We start from the raw sequence: 19,119 nt of genomic DNA on the forward strand, positions 1-19,119 counted from the left end.
AGAAATAATGTTAAATTTTATGGTCCCTCTCTCTCACTCTTACACACGAACTGTTTAAAAACAACTAAATTTAGCATTACTTCTGGTCTCTCTATCTATGAAAGATTATATTCTTATTACACACAGAAACAAATTAGATTCTTTAATGATCTTGTTAGATTGGTTTACAAATAAAATAACTGGTTGCAGTGAAGACAGCACATATAGACTGTTTCTTACCTTCCTATGCTTTGTCCAACAAGCTAACTTTTAAAATGTAAATTTTTAATTCATATTTTTAATACATAAATGAGTATACAGTGTATTAATCATTAGAGACAAGGTGAAAATACTGAAATTGATTGTAAAATTAAAGCAACTATAGTACAGAGCTCTTTCTTTAGTGTAAGATATACTCTTCAAAAAAAAGAAATGCAAAAGGGATATTTTTTTATTTTAAAGAGAAATATATGTAATAACGTTACAAGCTCAGAGTATGTGATGTTACACGTGTTAAGGCACTGATTGTCAGACCAAAATGACAATAAAAGTTGTGCACTTTGAAAACGGAGGAAAACATCGGATTTTTCGCCAAAACGCATTCATGTTCAATAAATTTGTTTGAGAGATCTGCATGTGCAACATGTGCAAAATCCCTATAAAAGTGACGGGTTCTCGGTTTCCATAGCTCAGTGTTAAGCCACCAACACACAATACAGTTACACCAAGACTGACACAAGCACAACGCAACAACGCCATTGGTCGCTTGGAAGCAGGTGAATCTCGATCAGATGTTGCCAGAGCTGTGAATGTCCACCCAAGCACCATCACAAGGCTATGGAATCGTCACCAACAACATAATCAACTCGTGACTGTTACGTCACCTTTGGGATAGGACCACCACTGCGATGTCTACTGCCTCAACCATACCAGGGCTACGTAGGATTTCCGATCAGACTGTACGCAACCGTCTATGAGATTCTTAAGCCCCATGTGCAACCCATCATGGTGAACGTCAATGACGTTTTTCAACATGACAACGCCCGTCCTCACACAGCCCAACTCACCACTGTCTTCTTGAGACACCACAACATCAACGTTCTTCCCTGGCCCTGCAGATCACCAGATTTAACCCCATCGAACATCTTTGGGACGCGTTGGACCGACGTCTGCGACGGCAACAACCTCAACCACAGACTCTGCCTCAGCTTGCAGCAGCTTTGCAGGCTGAGTGGACAGCCATTCCACAGGATGTGATTCTTCATTTCATCGCTTCCATGGGCAGGAGATGCCAAGCAGTTATTGATGCTCACAGGGATCATACTCGTTATTGACGTTAAGTGACGTTAAACTTCAACTAGTGAGCGTTGACTTCGCCTTTGCACATTCACTGCTGAACATCCAAAGTCTGCAAAGTTTCACACATGTCATACAGAACTACCCGGAATAAACTCGTTAACAATTTGTCTCAAATTTTGCCTTTTGCGTTTCTTTTTTTGAAAAGTATATTTTATTTTGAAAACAAGATATTTAAGTATTCCTTAGGTTATCTAGTTTCAGTAGAGAAACTAGAAAGCTTTTTCATATTCTTCAGAAAAACTGAAAATATTGCTTAGAAAGTGGACTACAAAAACATTTAAAATGGGTGCTTAAAATTGCTAAAATAGAATGAAAGAAGTATAATAAAGTAACACGTGCATGTTTTTCTTCCACTGCTGATCAAAAAAAGGAAGTCTGTTACATAAATGTGAAGAACTTTCTAATAATGGAAACTGGAATGAATATGTATGTGACTGACAAATTACAAATTGTCATTTCGTTTTTAAATTACTTATGTATTATGTGCTTTTACATGATAATAACTGAAGTATAGAATCCTTTTACTTTTAGTTATGAGCTACATGTATAAACCTTTTAACCAATTTTCTCAATCACACACTAGTTTTGGAATCAGCATTACACAAATTTCTACATCAGTAACTAATGCTGTTTAATATTAAAACAGATTAAAAATATGTTAAAATACAGTAGATTAGAGATATTAAAACGAAATATTAAAACATATTGTAGAAAAATACAAAAACTGTTTATGAAAGGTAAAACAGTATGATTTTTTCTACAAAATTTTATTTCACAAGCTGTTTGCAGTGTCTTCTCTTTATCCTGGATGAATTATTACCTTTAAATTTTTGAGTGGCAAAATTTAAAAATGTTACCATTATGTAATATTGGAATTAAAAAATATAGTACTGCAACTTAATGTAATGTCTTGAAAAACATGAAAGTGTACATGAGCTGGCAATACTATAGGCTTCATATGGTATGCTGCATCATGTAAGCAATACATGTAGAAGCATTGTTTTTGAAAGATTGGTATTATGCCTTCCCTACATTTACTTCCTTTTTCAAAAAGTTTATTTGTTTGCTTGTTGTTTTTTTCATGCAGTGTTTTAATAGACAGAAGTCGTATTTATATCCAAGTTCTAAATACAATGATGTTTCAACTGAGGGGAAGGGGGTCTTAAAATTCAAGAATTCAGTAAGATCAATAAAGAATCCAGCTGTGCATGGTTCATTTCTGATATTAGGGTCACCTTGCTATAGAGGGCATTTGGAAGCAAACAGAAGAGTGCCCTTAATGTTGAGGTTCTACTGTACATATAAAAGCAGATACTCCATTTGAAACTATGTCACCTTAGTGAAATTGCTTGGCACAGCTGTTTTGGGTTTTAAGTTATCATGCAATAACAAATAAGCAGCAAAAAGAAGAACAAGAAATTCAAACTTTTGTTATGATAATTACAGATATTCCCAGAACTTACAACTTAGTCATTACATAGTTATTTATATAAAAGAAAATACTTTAAAGTATTGTAAAGGTCTAATGACCTACTAGGGAGATAAATATTTTGATGAAAAATCTATGCCATCCCTACATAAGTAGAATTACTACTTGCCTTATATCATAACAATGAAATAACATCAATACTTTATGAAAAATAAATAGTACGCAAAGTTTCCTATGTTCCTCTTCTCACAAAAATGTTTTGTTTTCTTGTTAAAATGTATTCACTTGTATATAACATTCATTTAGATACATCAAATGTGAAGAAGTGTTTACACATCACTACTTTATGCAAAACATGTCAGACTGTATTGGTATTTGTTTGCATTACTTATCAGGAATTAATTACTATGTGACTACTAAACATTAAGATATCACATTATTCAGATATGTATTAACATTGTTACCTCCACAAATTCCATTAACCACTTTTACAACAAATGTAAATGAGTTTGAAAGATATTTGATAAATTACAGAACAAAAACTAAAAAATATTCTTAATTAAAAATTTACTTTCAAGTTAACAGAGAAAGAATCAAACTGATGGTTTATCCATTATAGCTTTGAGTGCTTCAGGTTATTTTTTCAAGTTTGTCTCAGAAAATTATATACTTTTGGTTAATTTGTTTATGAAACTGGATTTTCAATTTCTGATGGACTGTTTTAATTTTGACTTGTATACTTAGTTTATGTTTCATAGAAGTACTTAAAAATCAACACTGCATGTTACCTGCTGGAGTTTCTGGAATAGTTATCTCAATTTCGGAGGGTTTCAGGGGTGTGGCAAGAGGTGTCATGGATCCATTAACCATAAGGCTACCAAGGTAGTAAAGAAGCTTCTGTGCACGGTTCTGGCTGGGTTGAATATCAAACAATTGAGGATTCTCATCAATGAAACATGTATCAATTGTTCCACCTAGGAAGTTTTCATTCTCCAAAACATTGAGCAAAAAGGGAATGTTTGTCTGTCATAATGTAAAAACACAATAAATTCATCATTGGATTAATCTGATATTCATTACATACGACACTTGAACTAACAAACTAAAAATGGAACAGTTTAGACAAAAATATATGCAACTCATTTTATGGTACATAACAAAATTAAACTTAACATAGCATACAACTAAAGCACTTCATTTCTTAAAAGCTGTCTTACTTTCTACACATTGATATAAAAATGTCTAAATCCTTTTATTATGCAATACAAATTCTGAAAAACAACAAAAATACCATTCTGGGAATTGAATCAATAATTTCCCACTCACAAGCACTCATTTACTTAAGATGAAAAAATAACTACTGCCCAATTCTTTAGTAGTATATTGAATTAAAAAAATAAAAATTACAACAGGATTGAAGATCTGTGTCAACTATCCATATGAAACTGAAATCTGTAAATGAATAAAAGACGTATGGTAAAATACATCTGTATTAAATAATTAATTTCATCATAATTGTTAAGCCCAACTAAGTCTTCTTGCATTGTCAGCTTTGGCATCTTAGATTACAGAATATGTAGTATTCAGGTATGCTGATGTCCAGCATAAAAGACAAAGTTCCCACAAAATGCAGGTACAGGGCTGTTAAGTGAAGAATAAATTGAACATGGACAGTGAAGGGAAACAAGCATACACTGGTATGGTTTGAATTATAAAAGGGTTGTTGCCTGAACTGACCCAGGTCCTTCAGTTGTAGCTGGCTGTTTAGGTCAACAAGAGCAAAATCAAAAGAGAACAAGGAGAATCAAAAGACAGAATTATGGAAATATTTGGTTTTAATGCTCAACAAAAACAAAGCCAGTCATCTCACAAATATACAGGTTATATACTTCAACGAATAGTCTACATGTATAATCGTAAGCCAAGGCAGGTGAATTGCTAGTTTGAGACACTTTGGAGCAGACGTTCTAGAAGGTATGCAGAGAATATGAAAACTTCAGAATAAGGAAACATTTTTAATCGTAAAATGAAAATCATCTTGGACTCTGACTAGTAGAAGTCAGACTCTAGCTTCATCAATTTAAAGACAGACCTTTATTAAAAATTGTTGGATTAACAATTTATACTTTATACATACAAAAAACATGTATGGTTTACAACCAAACGTTTGCATATTTTGTGAAGTCACACTTATTACATTAAAAGCTGTGGTATGTGTACTTTCATGGTTACTGGATAGTTGAAAAGTCAGTCAAAATGACTAAGCCCATACAGAGAAAATTAAAGAGGTCAGTGCATTGCTGAAGATAAGTTTTGGTTTTTAAGTTACCAACTAATATTTTATGGTATGCAGATGATGAACTAGGAGTGAGCAAATTTAACAAAAAGCATTTACTTACCTGTTGAAAATGACTATTAAAAAACACTCATACACTTTTGAAATTCAGTTTTCCCAAAATTAGCTCAAATTTCAAATTTTGTATAACATTTTAAATGTAAAACAAAAAACCTTCATTTTGTACATTTAAATTCCTAAGGAATGATTGATTACCTTCACACCACGAACTCTGAATTCTCTCAAAGCTCTGATCATTTTTGAAGCTGCTCCTCTCATGTTGTTTCCGTGAGCAATAACCTTGACTAGAAGAGAATCATAGTATGGAGATATGATTGCACCTGCATAGGTTGAAGCGCTGTCTAATCTAATGCCAAAACCTTCACCGCTGTGAAACACCTACATAAGAAATACATTAATATCTTCATTTTTGTAAACCAAATTTGTCTCCTACAAAAACACTAAGAGAGTTAGGTTGTATGTGATTTAAAAAACAAAAGCTTACAATGAATTGCAAACTTGTATGTTAACATTCTTAAAATGGAAAGTTTTTCTTTCATTCAAAAAAGGAACCGAGTTGTGTCTATTACAACTAATTGAATAACAACTTTAAATAAAAAAAACTTTATATGAAACATTTATTACTCCAACATAATCATAGCATATTAAAATTACCAGGGCTCAATTTTAACAGTTGTTCAAGATCACTAAAAAACATTTTTGGAAAGCTAACTTAAATGTTTGTGTTGTCCAAAATAACTAGCACCCCAAAACAGAACCTTACTCCAAACATTGACCAAGTTAATATTTACCATGAACTTCAACCACAACCATCAATAAATTCCCTAAATACAAACTCAACAATTTGAAATGTCACAAAAGATGACTTTTGCCCAATTTTTATGCTTAAAAAAGATTACACTTTGTACAAGAGAAATGTTGGCACAATCCACCAAAATGGGCTAAAAATGTTAAAGAGGTTAACTAATAATGCTGTTTCAGTCACTAAATTTTTTATCATGGACAAGCTGCATCCCTGCAATGCTTTATTCATGTAAATTCTGTATGTTACTGTATGTATAAATACAGTACAGCATATACAGCTCAGTTACATTACTACGCATTCTACTGCACAATATTTGCATGCATATATACGAGCATGTGGGAATTCAAAACAAAAATGATTGCCAATAATGCACATATTTAGTGAGATTACTTTCTAGAAAAGATGCTTAACACAATAAAACTAACATGGCTGTCTCTACTTTTTACCAATAAACCCTCAAATTTACAAAATCAAACTCAGAATTTTCAACATTAATAATTATACTTCAAAGAGCAACTCCGTTTTGATTACATATGCATGGGTCGAGGGCTAATATCAGACAGACATGATCAGCTGAGTTTAGGAAAAAAGCCTAGCTACCATGAGAAAAACCAGATAATCCACAATTTAAAAGAACATAATATTAACAACTGTAAGTAAAATGATATGAAGGTTTTGATCAGTACAAAATAGAATAAAACTAACTTTGTTTCACTCCACATCAATACAAACTGAGCACGAATAACACGTGCAGCAATTGGGCATTGTGTACATGTTATGGTATAGTAGTACAGTATTGTAAAAGTGTTAGGATAAGAGAATATTTTGTCATTCTTTCCATTTTATGATGTTAATTCTTCCATGTCATTGCAGAATGTAAATTTCAACACTGTGGTAATGCTTCACTGATCTCTGTTGATAACTGATTGAGCCAGGGTGAAAATACTTGTTTTTTAGAATTCGCATACAGCCATGTGAAAAAGTTAGGACACCCTATGAAAGTCTGTGTATTTGTGTAACATTTTTGGATATATAGATATTTAATCTCAATTTCAACAATACTGAGAGATTATAGGAATATAACTAAACAATTAAAACTGAAGACTAAGTTCTTCTGTAAATGTAATTCTACAAAAATGCATACTCGAACTGAGGAAAAAGTTAGGACACCCCACCCCCTAATAGCTAGTGTTACTCCCTTTGGCTGAAATAACTGCAGTGAGACACTTCTTGTAGCCATCTACCAGTCTCTGACATCAGTCAGAAGGAAGTTTGCCCCACTCCTCAATGAAGAATTCTGTCAGTTGCGAGATGTTTGAGGGGTTTCTTGCATGTACAGCCCATTTTAAGTCACCCCACAGCATCTCAGTGGGATTAAGATCTGGGCTTTGACTTGGCCATTCCAGGACTCTCCATTTCTTAGTTTTCAGCCAATCCTTGGTGGATTTACTGGCATGTGTTGGGTCATTGTTATGTTGCAGGGTCTGGTTCCGCTTCAGCTTTAATTTTTGTACAGATGGTCTCACATGATCCTCAAGCACCCTCTGATACACAATAGAATTCGTGGTGGATTTTATGATTGTGAGCTGTCCAGGTCCTGCTGCAGCAAAGCAGCCCTAAACCTTGACACTTCCACCTCCATGCTTCACAGTTGATATGAGGTTCTTTTCCTGGAATGCAGTATTTGGTTTATACCAAACATGTCCTCTGTTCTGGTGTCCAAATAATTCAATTTTGGACTTATCTGTCCAAAGAACATTATTCCAGAAGTCCTGGTCTTTCTCTACATTCTCTCTGGCAAACTTCAGTCTGGCCTTGATGTTTCTCTTAGAGAGCAAAGTTTCCTCCTTGCACACCTCCCATGCAAGTTAAACTTGTGCAGTCTCTTTCTGATTGTAGAGGCATGCACTTTCAACAGTAGCCAGAGCCTGTTGTAGGCCCCATGATGACATGTTAGGGTGTTTGGAGACTTCTTTTAGCATCTTGCGGCATGTTCTCGGGGTGAACTTGCTTAGATGACCAGACCTGGGCACGTTGGCAGTTGTTTTGAAAGCCCAACACTTATTGACTATTTTCCAGACAGTGGAATGGCTGATTTCAAAATCTTTTTAAATCCCTTACCAGACTCATAAGCTGCTACAATTTTCTTTCTGAAGGCCTCAGACAGCTCTTTTGCTCTCACCATGGTGCTCACTCTCACTTCAACAGTCAGGTGCACACCAAACTAAATGTCTGAGGTTTAAATAGGGTGAGCCTCATTCAAAATGCTGAGTAGCAATCTTCTAATCACGTGCACCTGGTGTGATACACCTGTGTGTGAGTTGAGCCATTTTAAGTGGGAATAAATGTGGGGGTGTCCTAACTTTTTCCTCAGTTAGAATATGCACTTTTGTAGAATTACATTTACAGGAGATCTTGAAAAGTCTTTTCTTCAGTTTTAATTGTTTAGCTATATTCATATAATCTATATATATCTAATATATAATCTATATATATCTAATTATATAGATATTTAATCTCAATTTTAACAATACTGAAAGATTATAGGAGATCTTGAAAAGTCTTCTTCAGTTTTAATTGTTTAGCTATATTCCTATAATCTCTCAGTATTGTTAAAATTGAGATTGAATATCTATATATCCACAAATTTTACAAAAATACACAGGCTTTCATAGGGTGTCCTAACATTTTCACATGACTGTATACTTGTACCAAGGGCATGTCAATTATTCTGCTTGAAAGAACATTCTGATCAAATTAAGGGTTTGAAATAACTGCCATGGTATCCCCATGTAGTCTTAATTATACAGAAAGAAATTACCAAATGCTACTGGTATGTGCTAAAATAAATCAATTTAATAGCAATCCACAAATAAATCTTGATTTAAATGGTGTTTAATACCATATTTTAACTTACGTTATCATGCCATGGCTCAAAAAGGCATACAGAACTGTCAGTAGAGCAGAGTTTGTATGAATGTTTTACATGATGCTGAGTAGACTATCCAACAAATTGCTGCAGATTTGAAATGGTCTCTAAACACTGCCAAGTACACTCTGTACTGTGAGACATGTAAGTCTGAGGAAGAGCTAGAACACCTAACTCAATGGTACTGATGTGAAATATCTTTATTTATGCAGCCTTGCACAAGATAAATGAGCATAAAATACCAAATGACAGAAAAGTGTCCAGATCTACAGTATCACGAGGATTTAAAAAGAATGGAATATTTGATCACGTAACAGTCAAGAACCTTTACTTTGATATTCAAATATTATCAAAATACTGAAATTTGCCACAAAGTACAAAAATTGGTTTGTTGATGATTGGAAAGAAAGGTGAAAGATATCTCACTGCACAGCACCTACTGTGATAAGTGGGAAAGCAGTGTAATGGTTTGGCAGTATTTTTTAAACTGAGACAACAGATCATTGCAAAATAGATGGAATAATGGACCAGTGCAAGTACCATTTAGATACTGATCAGTCCTGGTACACCCAGAGGTTTGGATATAATTGGTAACAGATTCTACTACCAAGAAAATATTGACCTAAAACATTCATCCAATCTATGCAGAAATTACTTGGTTACGAATGAAACTGCAGGAGTCATTTAAATGATGCAATGGACCCCACAGAGCCCTGATCTCAACCCATTGAGCAGATTTGGGAGTTGATGGATCAAAACTTGACAAATCAAAAGCTACTTCCAAAGATAACTTTATGAGAGAGTGTTAAGAGACATTTGGAGTAAAATTCCAAAGGGTACTTTTATTAAATTTGCTGCAACAATGGTGTCTGCAGTTATTAAAACAAAAGGGGGACACTAAATATTAACTGTTTTAAAACTTAAGTACTATCACTAATATTCTGTTGTACTAAATATGAAGATTAATAAAATGTTTTACCTGTGACTTACCACCTTCTACTGTTCTTTGAAAGTTATTTGAAATATACTTTTTTGATTTCATCCTAACACTTTTGCACAGTACTATATATGTGAGAATTCCAATGCAGTGTAGTCTCACTACAGGCTGTACTTTACTGTAATTTACTAGTAGGCCAAAATCACTATTCTGTTTAAATATTTCACAAATTATTGACTGTTTGTTTCTTTAATATACTACTTAGCACTAGCATGGTTTGGGCTTGTTTTTCCAAAGTAATGCAACTTCCCAAGAAATAAGGCATACAAAATTAGTTGAGTAAAGATACAAAACTTGCAACTAAAACTCTTACAATTGGGTCTTTTTTTAAGGTCATTGTAGATCAATATTATTGTAATTGGATCTTTTATGAGGGTCCATGTAAATTTTTTTTCTGGACAACCTCTAATATGTAGATCAAGTTTTCCCATAGAATAACCTGGAAAGTTCCTTAAAACAAAGCCCTAATTATTCAGATATTATTTCAATTAATATTTTGCTTTAAAGAACAGATGCTTTATTTTTTTTAGCACATTTATGGTACAGTGGAAATGTCACTATCCATTAAAAGCTTACATCTTGTAAGTGTAACACTAAAATCCCCAATTTTGTGCATGATAACAAACAAAAGAAATATTAAAAAGTTTACCTCTAACCTTCCAGTATCTGGTTGAAAATTCTTTGATGGATCTTCTGTGGTGACTCGACACTGAATGGCACAGCCTCTCATCTCTATGTTATCTTGAATCATGCCAAGTTCTGGTAAGGTATATCCTTCAGCTAATTTAATCTGTGACTGCACCAAGTCAATACTGTACAAAGTCAAAATGTTACATTTGTGTACTAATTATACAAATTCCTTCTGGAAAAAAAAAAAAAAAACTTACAACTTTTCAGGTAGTTTTAACTAAATTTATAATGGTTGTCAAAAACATTATGATGAAGTTACCTAACATATTTCACTGTATGACTAACTTTTTTTTTTTTAAAGAGAAGATTCAAAATAAGTAATATCCAGTTGGGTTTTATTTTATATATCATAGTTTTGTAGTTGTCTAAATGCTCTTAAATTGTTTAAATAAATACAGTATGAAGAAGTCTAAAGAAAAAATAACATTATGAAAAAAGGAAATGCCCTTCAAGTTTGGGACTTTTTTTTTTAAACATAAAAACATTGTATAGCATATTGTGTTAATGTACAAGTACTGGTTTAGGCATATTAAACCTGTCACTACTGCCTTGATGGATTAACTGACCATAAAGTGACTGCAGTTTCAATGCTATAACTTTTAGCATATTTTACATCTCTTCCTTTAATTTTTAAATTTTCAGTAAACATTACAAGCCTTTTGTTTAAAACAATTTGATGATGTACTTTTAACTTAAGTGTTGTTTTCCTCCACCAGTGGAAACAGTGGCATGTCTGCAGATTTGTACTGCTAGAAAATGGGTTTAAATACCTGTGATGGGAAGAGCACAGATAGCCCTTTTAAAAAGGGTTTTGATGATTGTTGTTCAGCACCAAGTGTTGACTGCTACAAATGGAAGGTGATTTTCAATTTAAGATTAAAAATACTTTTCATCTGAAAATTATCCACTTTCATTCTCTACCCTAACTCTATACACATTTAGTACAATTTCACCAAACTCTTAACCACAATATTAAAAAAAAAAGAAAAAAGTGAAAAAAAAAAGTAAAATTGATTATACTTTTAAGTATTGACTATGAAGTTCCAAAGTAATTCTTCTGAAAGAATATGGCATAATATAACAAGCATGTTCTTTAGAATAAGCAGGCAATTTCCAGAGGTTATAGTAATCTGAGCTCTGAGAACAAAGTGGGAGGGAACTGATCAGCTTCCTTACAATACAATGGATATAACAAGAACTGTCTAAAGCAATAAAAGTGTGACATAAAAGCCATTGTTGGAACCATTGTTATAAAAATTCACTGGCTTTCCTAAACATTAAAAGTCATTAGATAACTTCTTTTCTATGTATGTTTTGCTGGCTTGCCTCATTAAAAAGATGCACATGTGAGTGGATAAGTAATACCTACATGCTTTCCTATCTGTATTTGATTTCTATTTGTAATATAAAGAACCACTTTTTTGTGCAGTTTTTTGCAAGCTTGCCTCATTAAAAACATGCATATGTGCAATGCAGACATGTAATAATACCCAAATACAAACCATCAAGATCCATTTATTATGGGTGTAAAATTTCCCATTTTTTGGTTCTTTCCTCTTTGAGCTATAGCAGTCACCCAGAGCCACAGACATGCCCCTTTATCACATACACCCATATCATTATGCAATAATTACTCAAAAAACATTTTTAGTTTTCATTGTTAAAAAAACACAATATATAATAAACACATATATAGAAAAACAATGATTCCTAGTACTTACAATGTAATGAAATTATTTTCCACTGATAAATAATACTTTCCCTGCCCCAACATAAGCTTTGTTTATTCCCTCAAATGGGAGGTGAGAAAAATTAATTTTGTGAAGATTAAAAAAAAAAAAACTGAAGAATTATGAGATTACTATACCAGTACACGTAAAGCCACCGTAACTTACGTTGCTTTCTAACTAAATACATGTGTGTTAAAAAACATTTCTTTTCAAAACAACTTTGTCAACAGACTTCACCACTTTCAGTTAGACCCTAGTTTTTGCATTTACAAAAATGTTTCCAAAAAATTGAGTATAGGGAAGAGACACTGGTAGTTTGCTACATATATTGGTATCTCAGCAAATCAAGAAAGCAAGTTTTTTATTCTATATTTTTTCTGAAATTTGACTTTCTGATTTATTAACCATACAAACCTTTTTTGGTAGATATAGTAAAATATAAACTGACCAATAAGACAACAGGACATGTCATATGGCACACATAGAAAGGATATTTAGTGTTTTTTTTTAACTGTTTTGAATTAATAGACTAAAACATATATGTTAAATATTGAATTACAAACTAAATTTTGATGCCAGTTTTGTTGACATACATTGATGATCATTTAAATTTTGAAATTATTTTCAAAAACATCATGACATGCATTCTTTGACCTCTCTGAAACAAGAAAGTTGCATATTTTTTCTTTATGTTCATTGGCCTTATGATTTTGGCCAGCAGTGTATGTGGAATTTCAGACAAAAAAAAAACAACAAAAGTTCACTAGTTCACTGGTGTTCCAGAGTAGAATTTAGGAAATTTTTCCTCCTCAACAGCATTTTTATCTACCAATTGTCAGATAAGATTCTATTAAAATGAAAAAAATTCCTTTTTTTTTTAAATGACTTTCTACAGAAAGAAACCTGAGTAAAAAAATATCTAAATCCAGAGAATAATTTCTGTCTGAAGTCTCATAGTTTAATTTTCAAAGTAATGTGATTTATAGCAGTGAGCTGTAGCAACTGTTGTTCAACATATCTGCCTCTTGACAATGAAAACAAAATGCCTTCCACCCTTCACACACTGATAAGTTATAATATAAAATAAAAGCCTCCCATCATGATTTGTAGAGATGCACATATCTAATAAACCTATCATAGAAGCCAATCCCATCCCTTCATTTTTTGAAGCCATTTAATAACTCATGCTTCTCTCTCTTTTATATACATATTTATAACCAATAGAAAGAGCAGAAAATAAACCATGCAATGCTAACAGGTGTTTTTCAATTTTATTGTGAGAAAGTCAAACTTTATTAAGAAATCTTGAAATATACTTACTAAAATCATTGGTCTTAATAGAAGTTAAATTTCTTTATCATATTAATATCTTAGCCAAAATAAATAATTTTTAGTAACTTGTACTGCCCTATTTCAGTAAGCAATAATTTTTTTGTTTTCTAAAGTGCATATTTAAAACTTACAAAAGTAAATTTGGGTTTGCCTCAATTTAAGACAAATCAATAATATATATACATTACATACATTAAAACACACACAGAAGCAATATATAAACTAAATTTCATCATATTTGACCAAATACTGCTACAATAAGTTAAGATGCATAGTTTAGAGGCCAGTTTTGCTATGTCTTTATAAATGTATTTACTGAACATGCATTATTATTCTAATCAGTTACAAAATGTGCATTTTGCAACTTTTCCTTTTATTACAACTTCATTATGAATGTGTGTTAATAAACTTAACACCAAGATGTAGTTTTTAATTTATAGTTTAATCTTTTATGTTTTAATTTCTTAATTCCAAAACAAAATGTTTAATGTCTTTTAACCATTCTGTATCATATGACACATTTACACTCCAATGTGCCCATTAGGTTTTTTTCCTTCTACTCCCCAGTTTTAATAACTTTGCAAAAGTTAATTATAATATAGATCTGCTACGCCATAACAAATGTCTCTCCAAGATTATTGCTTTACTGAGATATAACTAAGAGCTTTGTTTGTTAAACTTTGCCTGAAACAAAGCAATGGCTACAGTTATGATTTATTGTCCAGAGACATCTCTCTGTATGACAAAATATAAAAACCAAAAACAAACAGTAAACATGTTTAATAAAATAAAGAAAATGAAATAACAGTGTTACTCAGTTTATTTCATGTTTTTCAATGTTTTTTTTGTCATTATACTTTATCTGGTATTAAGTATATGCTGTTGCTGTAAAGAAATCTGAAGACAAAATTTACAAAGTTCCAAAAAATACCTTTGATATTTATTTCTGAAATTCCAGAGACTAAAAATATGAAAACTTTAAAATGAAAAGTTATTTTTATTCCTAATCATAAGATGCACTTTATATGGAGACAGATTCAGCAAGTTATCAAATGCATCTTTAACAGAAATATTTTATTAAAACAATTCAATGTTTTCTGTACAACATTTATTGTTTGCTGAAAGTTGGACAATCTGTAACGATACAAAATAAATTCAAAATTATAATAATTAATTCTCCAGAGATGAGTAAGGTTAAACTGAAGGAGCCCATGTGTATAGGGTTAATGAAATATTACAAAAAAAGTTATTATTACTATTGACATATTGGTGTTGGGCCACAAAATATCTTTTAGCAGAAAGCCTCATGTTTGGTTGTCCATTACTCTACCCACCATAGGGAATCATACTATGAAGTTTAGCATTTTGAATCCAAAACCTTACTGCTGAGACACTGGAAACATTGTTCTGTACTTTATTTTAATTCACATGCTAATACCCATACCTGCCATCTTGAGAATACAAAAGGCTTATTTGTTTATTTGTTGTTAAGTGTAAAGCTACACAATGGGCTGTCTGTGTTATACTCACCAGTAGATTTAAAACCCAGTTTTTAGCAGTACAAGCCTTCATACTTACTGTTGACTCAGTGAGTGACAGGAACAACGTTAGACAAAAAAATAGTTCCAGTGAAAATACTACGACAATTAACCCCAATGACATTTGCTATACTTAGTAGAACACACTAAACTATACCTACTTACTGTAACAAAATTTCAAACTGCAACCACTTAAAAAGTGTCAATAAAATGTTATTTGGTATATTGACAAATTCTACATGCTGTCGGCATCATTGAAGCCTGGCATATTTGTTTTCTTCTCGTTAAGTTCTATATATTTCACTAACATAAAACATTATGAAACGCTTACCCTGTTATTTCTTCAGTTATTGTATGTTCTACTTGTAACCTTGCATTTACTTCAATAAAGTAATGGTTGTCCTTTTCATCTACAAGAAATTCAACTGTTCCAGCATTTTGATATCCTACATTCTTTGCTAGTTTTACAGCATCTTCAGTCATTCTGTCTCGGATCTAAATCAAAATAGAATGTAAATTCAAACCTTTTATTAATTATTCTATTCATGTGAATGTTAATGGTTTTTTTCTTTTTTTTTAATGTGGAATTTGAATCACATAAAAAATAAAATTTCTTAAGCTAAAGATGTTGATGACCAATAAGTTAACTTATCCGAGCAGTTTTTTTCCACTCGTGGATATGAGAGAAAATCTCTGAAAATGCATTTGTAAATGTTCCTCTTGGTTCTGTTTTGCATATACGAGGGCTGTTCAAAATATGTGGACTGACGTCATAAAACAAAATGTACTTTATTTAGAAGTTACAGGTCTGGGACCCCTTCAAAGTACTCTCCTCCCCAACGCACACACTTATCCCAACGGTGTTTCCACTTGTTGAAACAGTCCTGGTATGCTTCTTTTGTAATGTCCTCCAGCTCCTTCATCGCATTTGCCTTAATCTCGGGAATCGTCTCAAACCTTCTTCCTTTCAAGGGTCTTTTGAGTTTGGGGAACAAGAAAAAATCGCAAGGAGCAAGGTCAGGTGAGTAGGGGGTGGGGAAGAACAGTGATCGAGTGTTTGGCCAAAAACTCACGAGTTCTGAGGGCTGAATTTCGCAGCAATGCGGTGCATCTTCCATTTTTCGATCAAAATCTCGTAACAAGATCCAACTGATATCCCACACTCTTCAGCAAGCTCCCTGACAGTCACACGTTGATTTGCCCGCACCAGGGTGTTGATTTTGTCGACGTGTGGGTCGTCAGTTGACGTGGAAGGACGTCCAGGATGCTCATCATCTTCAATGGACTGTCAACCATCCTTAAAACGTTCATGCCACTTGAAACATGCCGTACGCTTCATAGCAACATCACCGTAGCCGTGTTAAGCATAGCAAAAGTTTCAGTCGCAGATTTTCCAAGTTTAACACAAAATTTCACAGCAAGTCGTTGCTCCTTCAGGTCATTCATTCTGAAATCCACCAAACGAAAAAATCGCACTTCACTTAAAACCGCATAGCTAATACACAAATGAAGATATCTGCAATCGGGAAATGGCGTCGTAATCAGCTGATCTGTTCAAACCTAGCGACACCAAGCGAATTCCCCTGGAACCAACTGGAGCCACGCAATTCAAACAGTCCGCGTATTTTTTTTTTTTAACAGACCTCGTATAGTATTTTGATATTCTGCCATTAGATATGTAATTTCTGCACATCCTCCTATAATGAATTACACTTAAGTTTCACTGGCATACCTTTGGAAAGCTACATTATGGGACACCTAGGATACAACTAGACCTATCACAAAATTACCATTATATTAAGCTCTGGATTGAAATTCCAAAAACAAATTGCATTACAATGCTTATAAGGTTAGTACGCAATATGAACAACATACACATGCACATGTTCTAGGAGAATTATATTTACAAATCACAACAATTACCAAATTATCTTCTTCAATATACAAACAAGTAGTATTAAAATATTCCTTATACAAAAGCAGTGCATGAAAAAAAACTCCAAAAACAAACCAACATTTTATTATATTCTTATATTCAAGTCATTATTCATCAATATAAGAGGGGATAACCACAATACTAGAAATTTTAATTCAAAGAAAACTGAAAGTGTTCATTGTGGGTCACCTTGGGTCCAACCAGACCCCAACACAAATGTACCTTTATAGTAACTTATGAATTGAAAATCCAAAAAGCAGGCTCTTTACACCAATTATCAAAAATATTTCTATAAAACAGAGCATTAGAAGCAGTTATTACCGATGGTACTTACAATTACCTGAATAGATACAAGTTTATATTAATTATGTACAAAGATATAAAACAGAAAATCACTGGGGTCCATATAGACCCAAGGTGCATTGATGATGGTTTAATTAACAATCAAAATATATACAGAGTGAGGCTTGAGAAAATTTCAAAGTTAATACCAGTAAAGGAAAGTATTACATATGAAATCAGAATGAAAGAAAAAAAAAAAAATCACATGCCTATATGCATAATATAAAAAAAAAAATTCAACATTTTCTTATTGTGAATATAATCAAGTCATTTAATGCTGGAAATAATGCCTTTTCAACAATACATAATGGAATTATTTATATGAAATGCTCAAAATATAAGTGACTATAAAAACGCCTACCTTTGGGTCTAGATTTGGTGCTGGAGCAATTTCTACAACCTTTTGATGTCTTCTCTGAACAGTACAATCTCTCTCATACAGATGTATAACATTACCTGCATGGTCTCCTGCAAATTATGCAACTTATTTCAGTATATTACCAAGTAGAATAATTGACGTACATCAATAGTATAAATGACTTGTTTTTAAACCATATTTCAAGAGATTAACTTGGCAACATTAATCCTTGTTTAAAACTATCAAAATGTTTAACCATTTAACTACAATTAACATTATATGATGATAATGTTGGCAACTGTGACTGACATTATGCAAGCATTTTACTTGCAACATTTTGAATGGTCTGCCATAATGGGCAGATTTAACATGCTGCAAACAAAAAGTTAAACTATATTAGAAAACATGGCTGAAAATCCTATGTATCAGGTATTTTATCCTTTACATAATTCTTTACCATTTTATAAACTCTGAATGGAGTAAAGATAATAATGTCAATAGCATCCCATTACGCATCACACTACTATCATTCTGTAGTATCAATCAGGAACATCCTGATACACACCACATGACCATACTTCCATTATCCTATGCCAGTAGTTAGTAACATTTTTGTATATATGACATTATTGTGCTACTGTCATCTTGTACCAGTAATCAATAACATGCCAATAAACTTAATATTTTTTAAATATTAATAATACTGTTTAGATTTAGAAAAAAATCGTCAAACTATATACTTATTAAATTACGGCTCTGAAAATTATTTACATTTTTAAATATAAATAAAAATGCTAAAAGTGAAACCCATCACGAATGAAACCCAAAATATGCTATAGTTAAAATGCTGAATTAGATGCATACAAAAAAAAACACTTAATTTTCTTTCTTTATAGACAAGTAAAATTCTTTATCATTCTAAACTAATAGCCCATCTGGTAACTCAATTATGAAACTGCTAAATAATCTATTATAAGAAGTTTAAATATGCATTGCAAACTTTACAAAAATCAAACAAAACAGTTTTTTAATCAAAATAAATACAACTACTATAGCCTTCTCAATTTGCACAGCATATTCATTATTCACAAGGTATGCATGCTGATTACTCTCCTCTAGAACTATATATTGTAAATGTCTTGCTAGATAGTGAATATTATGCACTATGGAATACATCTGTAAAATTTCATTCAATAACTTTGACTAATTTTCATTCTAAAGCTACGTGAAGTTTCTTGAAATTTTCAAATTACTAAGTATCTCAAATTTTTATCCAGAAATTAAATGAATAAGTATTAAAAAAAAAAAAGTGTCAAAGTAATTCTGTTTCTTAATGGTG

General features: G+C 32.3%; 1 protein-coding gene across 3 annotated transcripts in view; it reads right to left on the reverse strand.

Moving 5' to 3' along the window:
- The window catches only part of PCB (Pyruvate carboxylase), a 119,273-nt gene that overhangs the window by 24,629 nt on the left and 75,525 nt on the right, over positions 1–19,119 (reverse strand). For all 3 annotated transcript variants that reach the window (XM_076503535.1, XM_076503536.1, XM_076503537.1), the window contains 5 exons: positions 17,784–17,890; positions 15,476–15,639; positions 10,504–10,666; positions 5,319–5,501; positions 3,556–3,790 (listed from right to left, as the gene is read on the reverse strand). In XM_076503535.1, coding sequence (XP_076359650.1) covers positions 3,556–3,790; positions 5,319–5,501; positions 10,504–10,666; positions 15,476–15,639; positions 17,784–17,890 — 852 coding nt within the window. The remainder of the gene's footprint in view (positions 1–3,555; positions 3,791–5,318; positions 5,502–10,503; positions 10,667–15,475; positions 15,640–17,783; positions 17,891–19,119) is intronic.

The sequence above is a fragment of the Tachypleus tridentatus genome, chromosome 6 (assembly GCF_004210375.1).
Source record: "Tachypleus tridentatus isolate NWPU-2018 chromosome 6, ASM421037v1, whole genome shotgun sequence".
Classification (NCBI taxonomy): domain Eukaryota; kingdom Metazoa; phylum Arthropoda; class Merostomata; order Xiphosura; family Limulidae; genus Tachypleus; species Tachypleus tridentatus.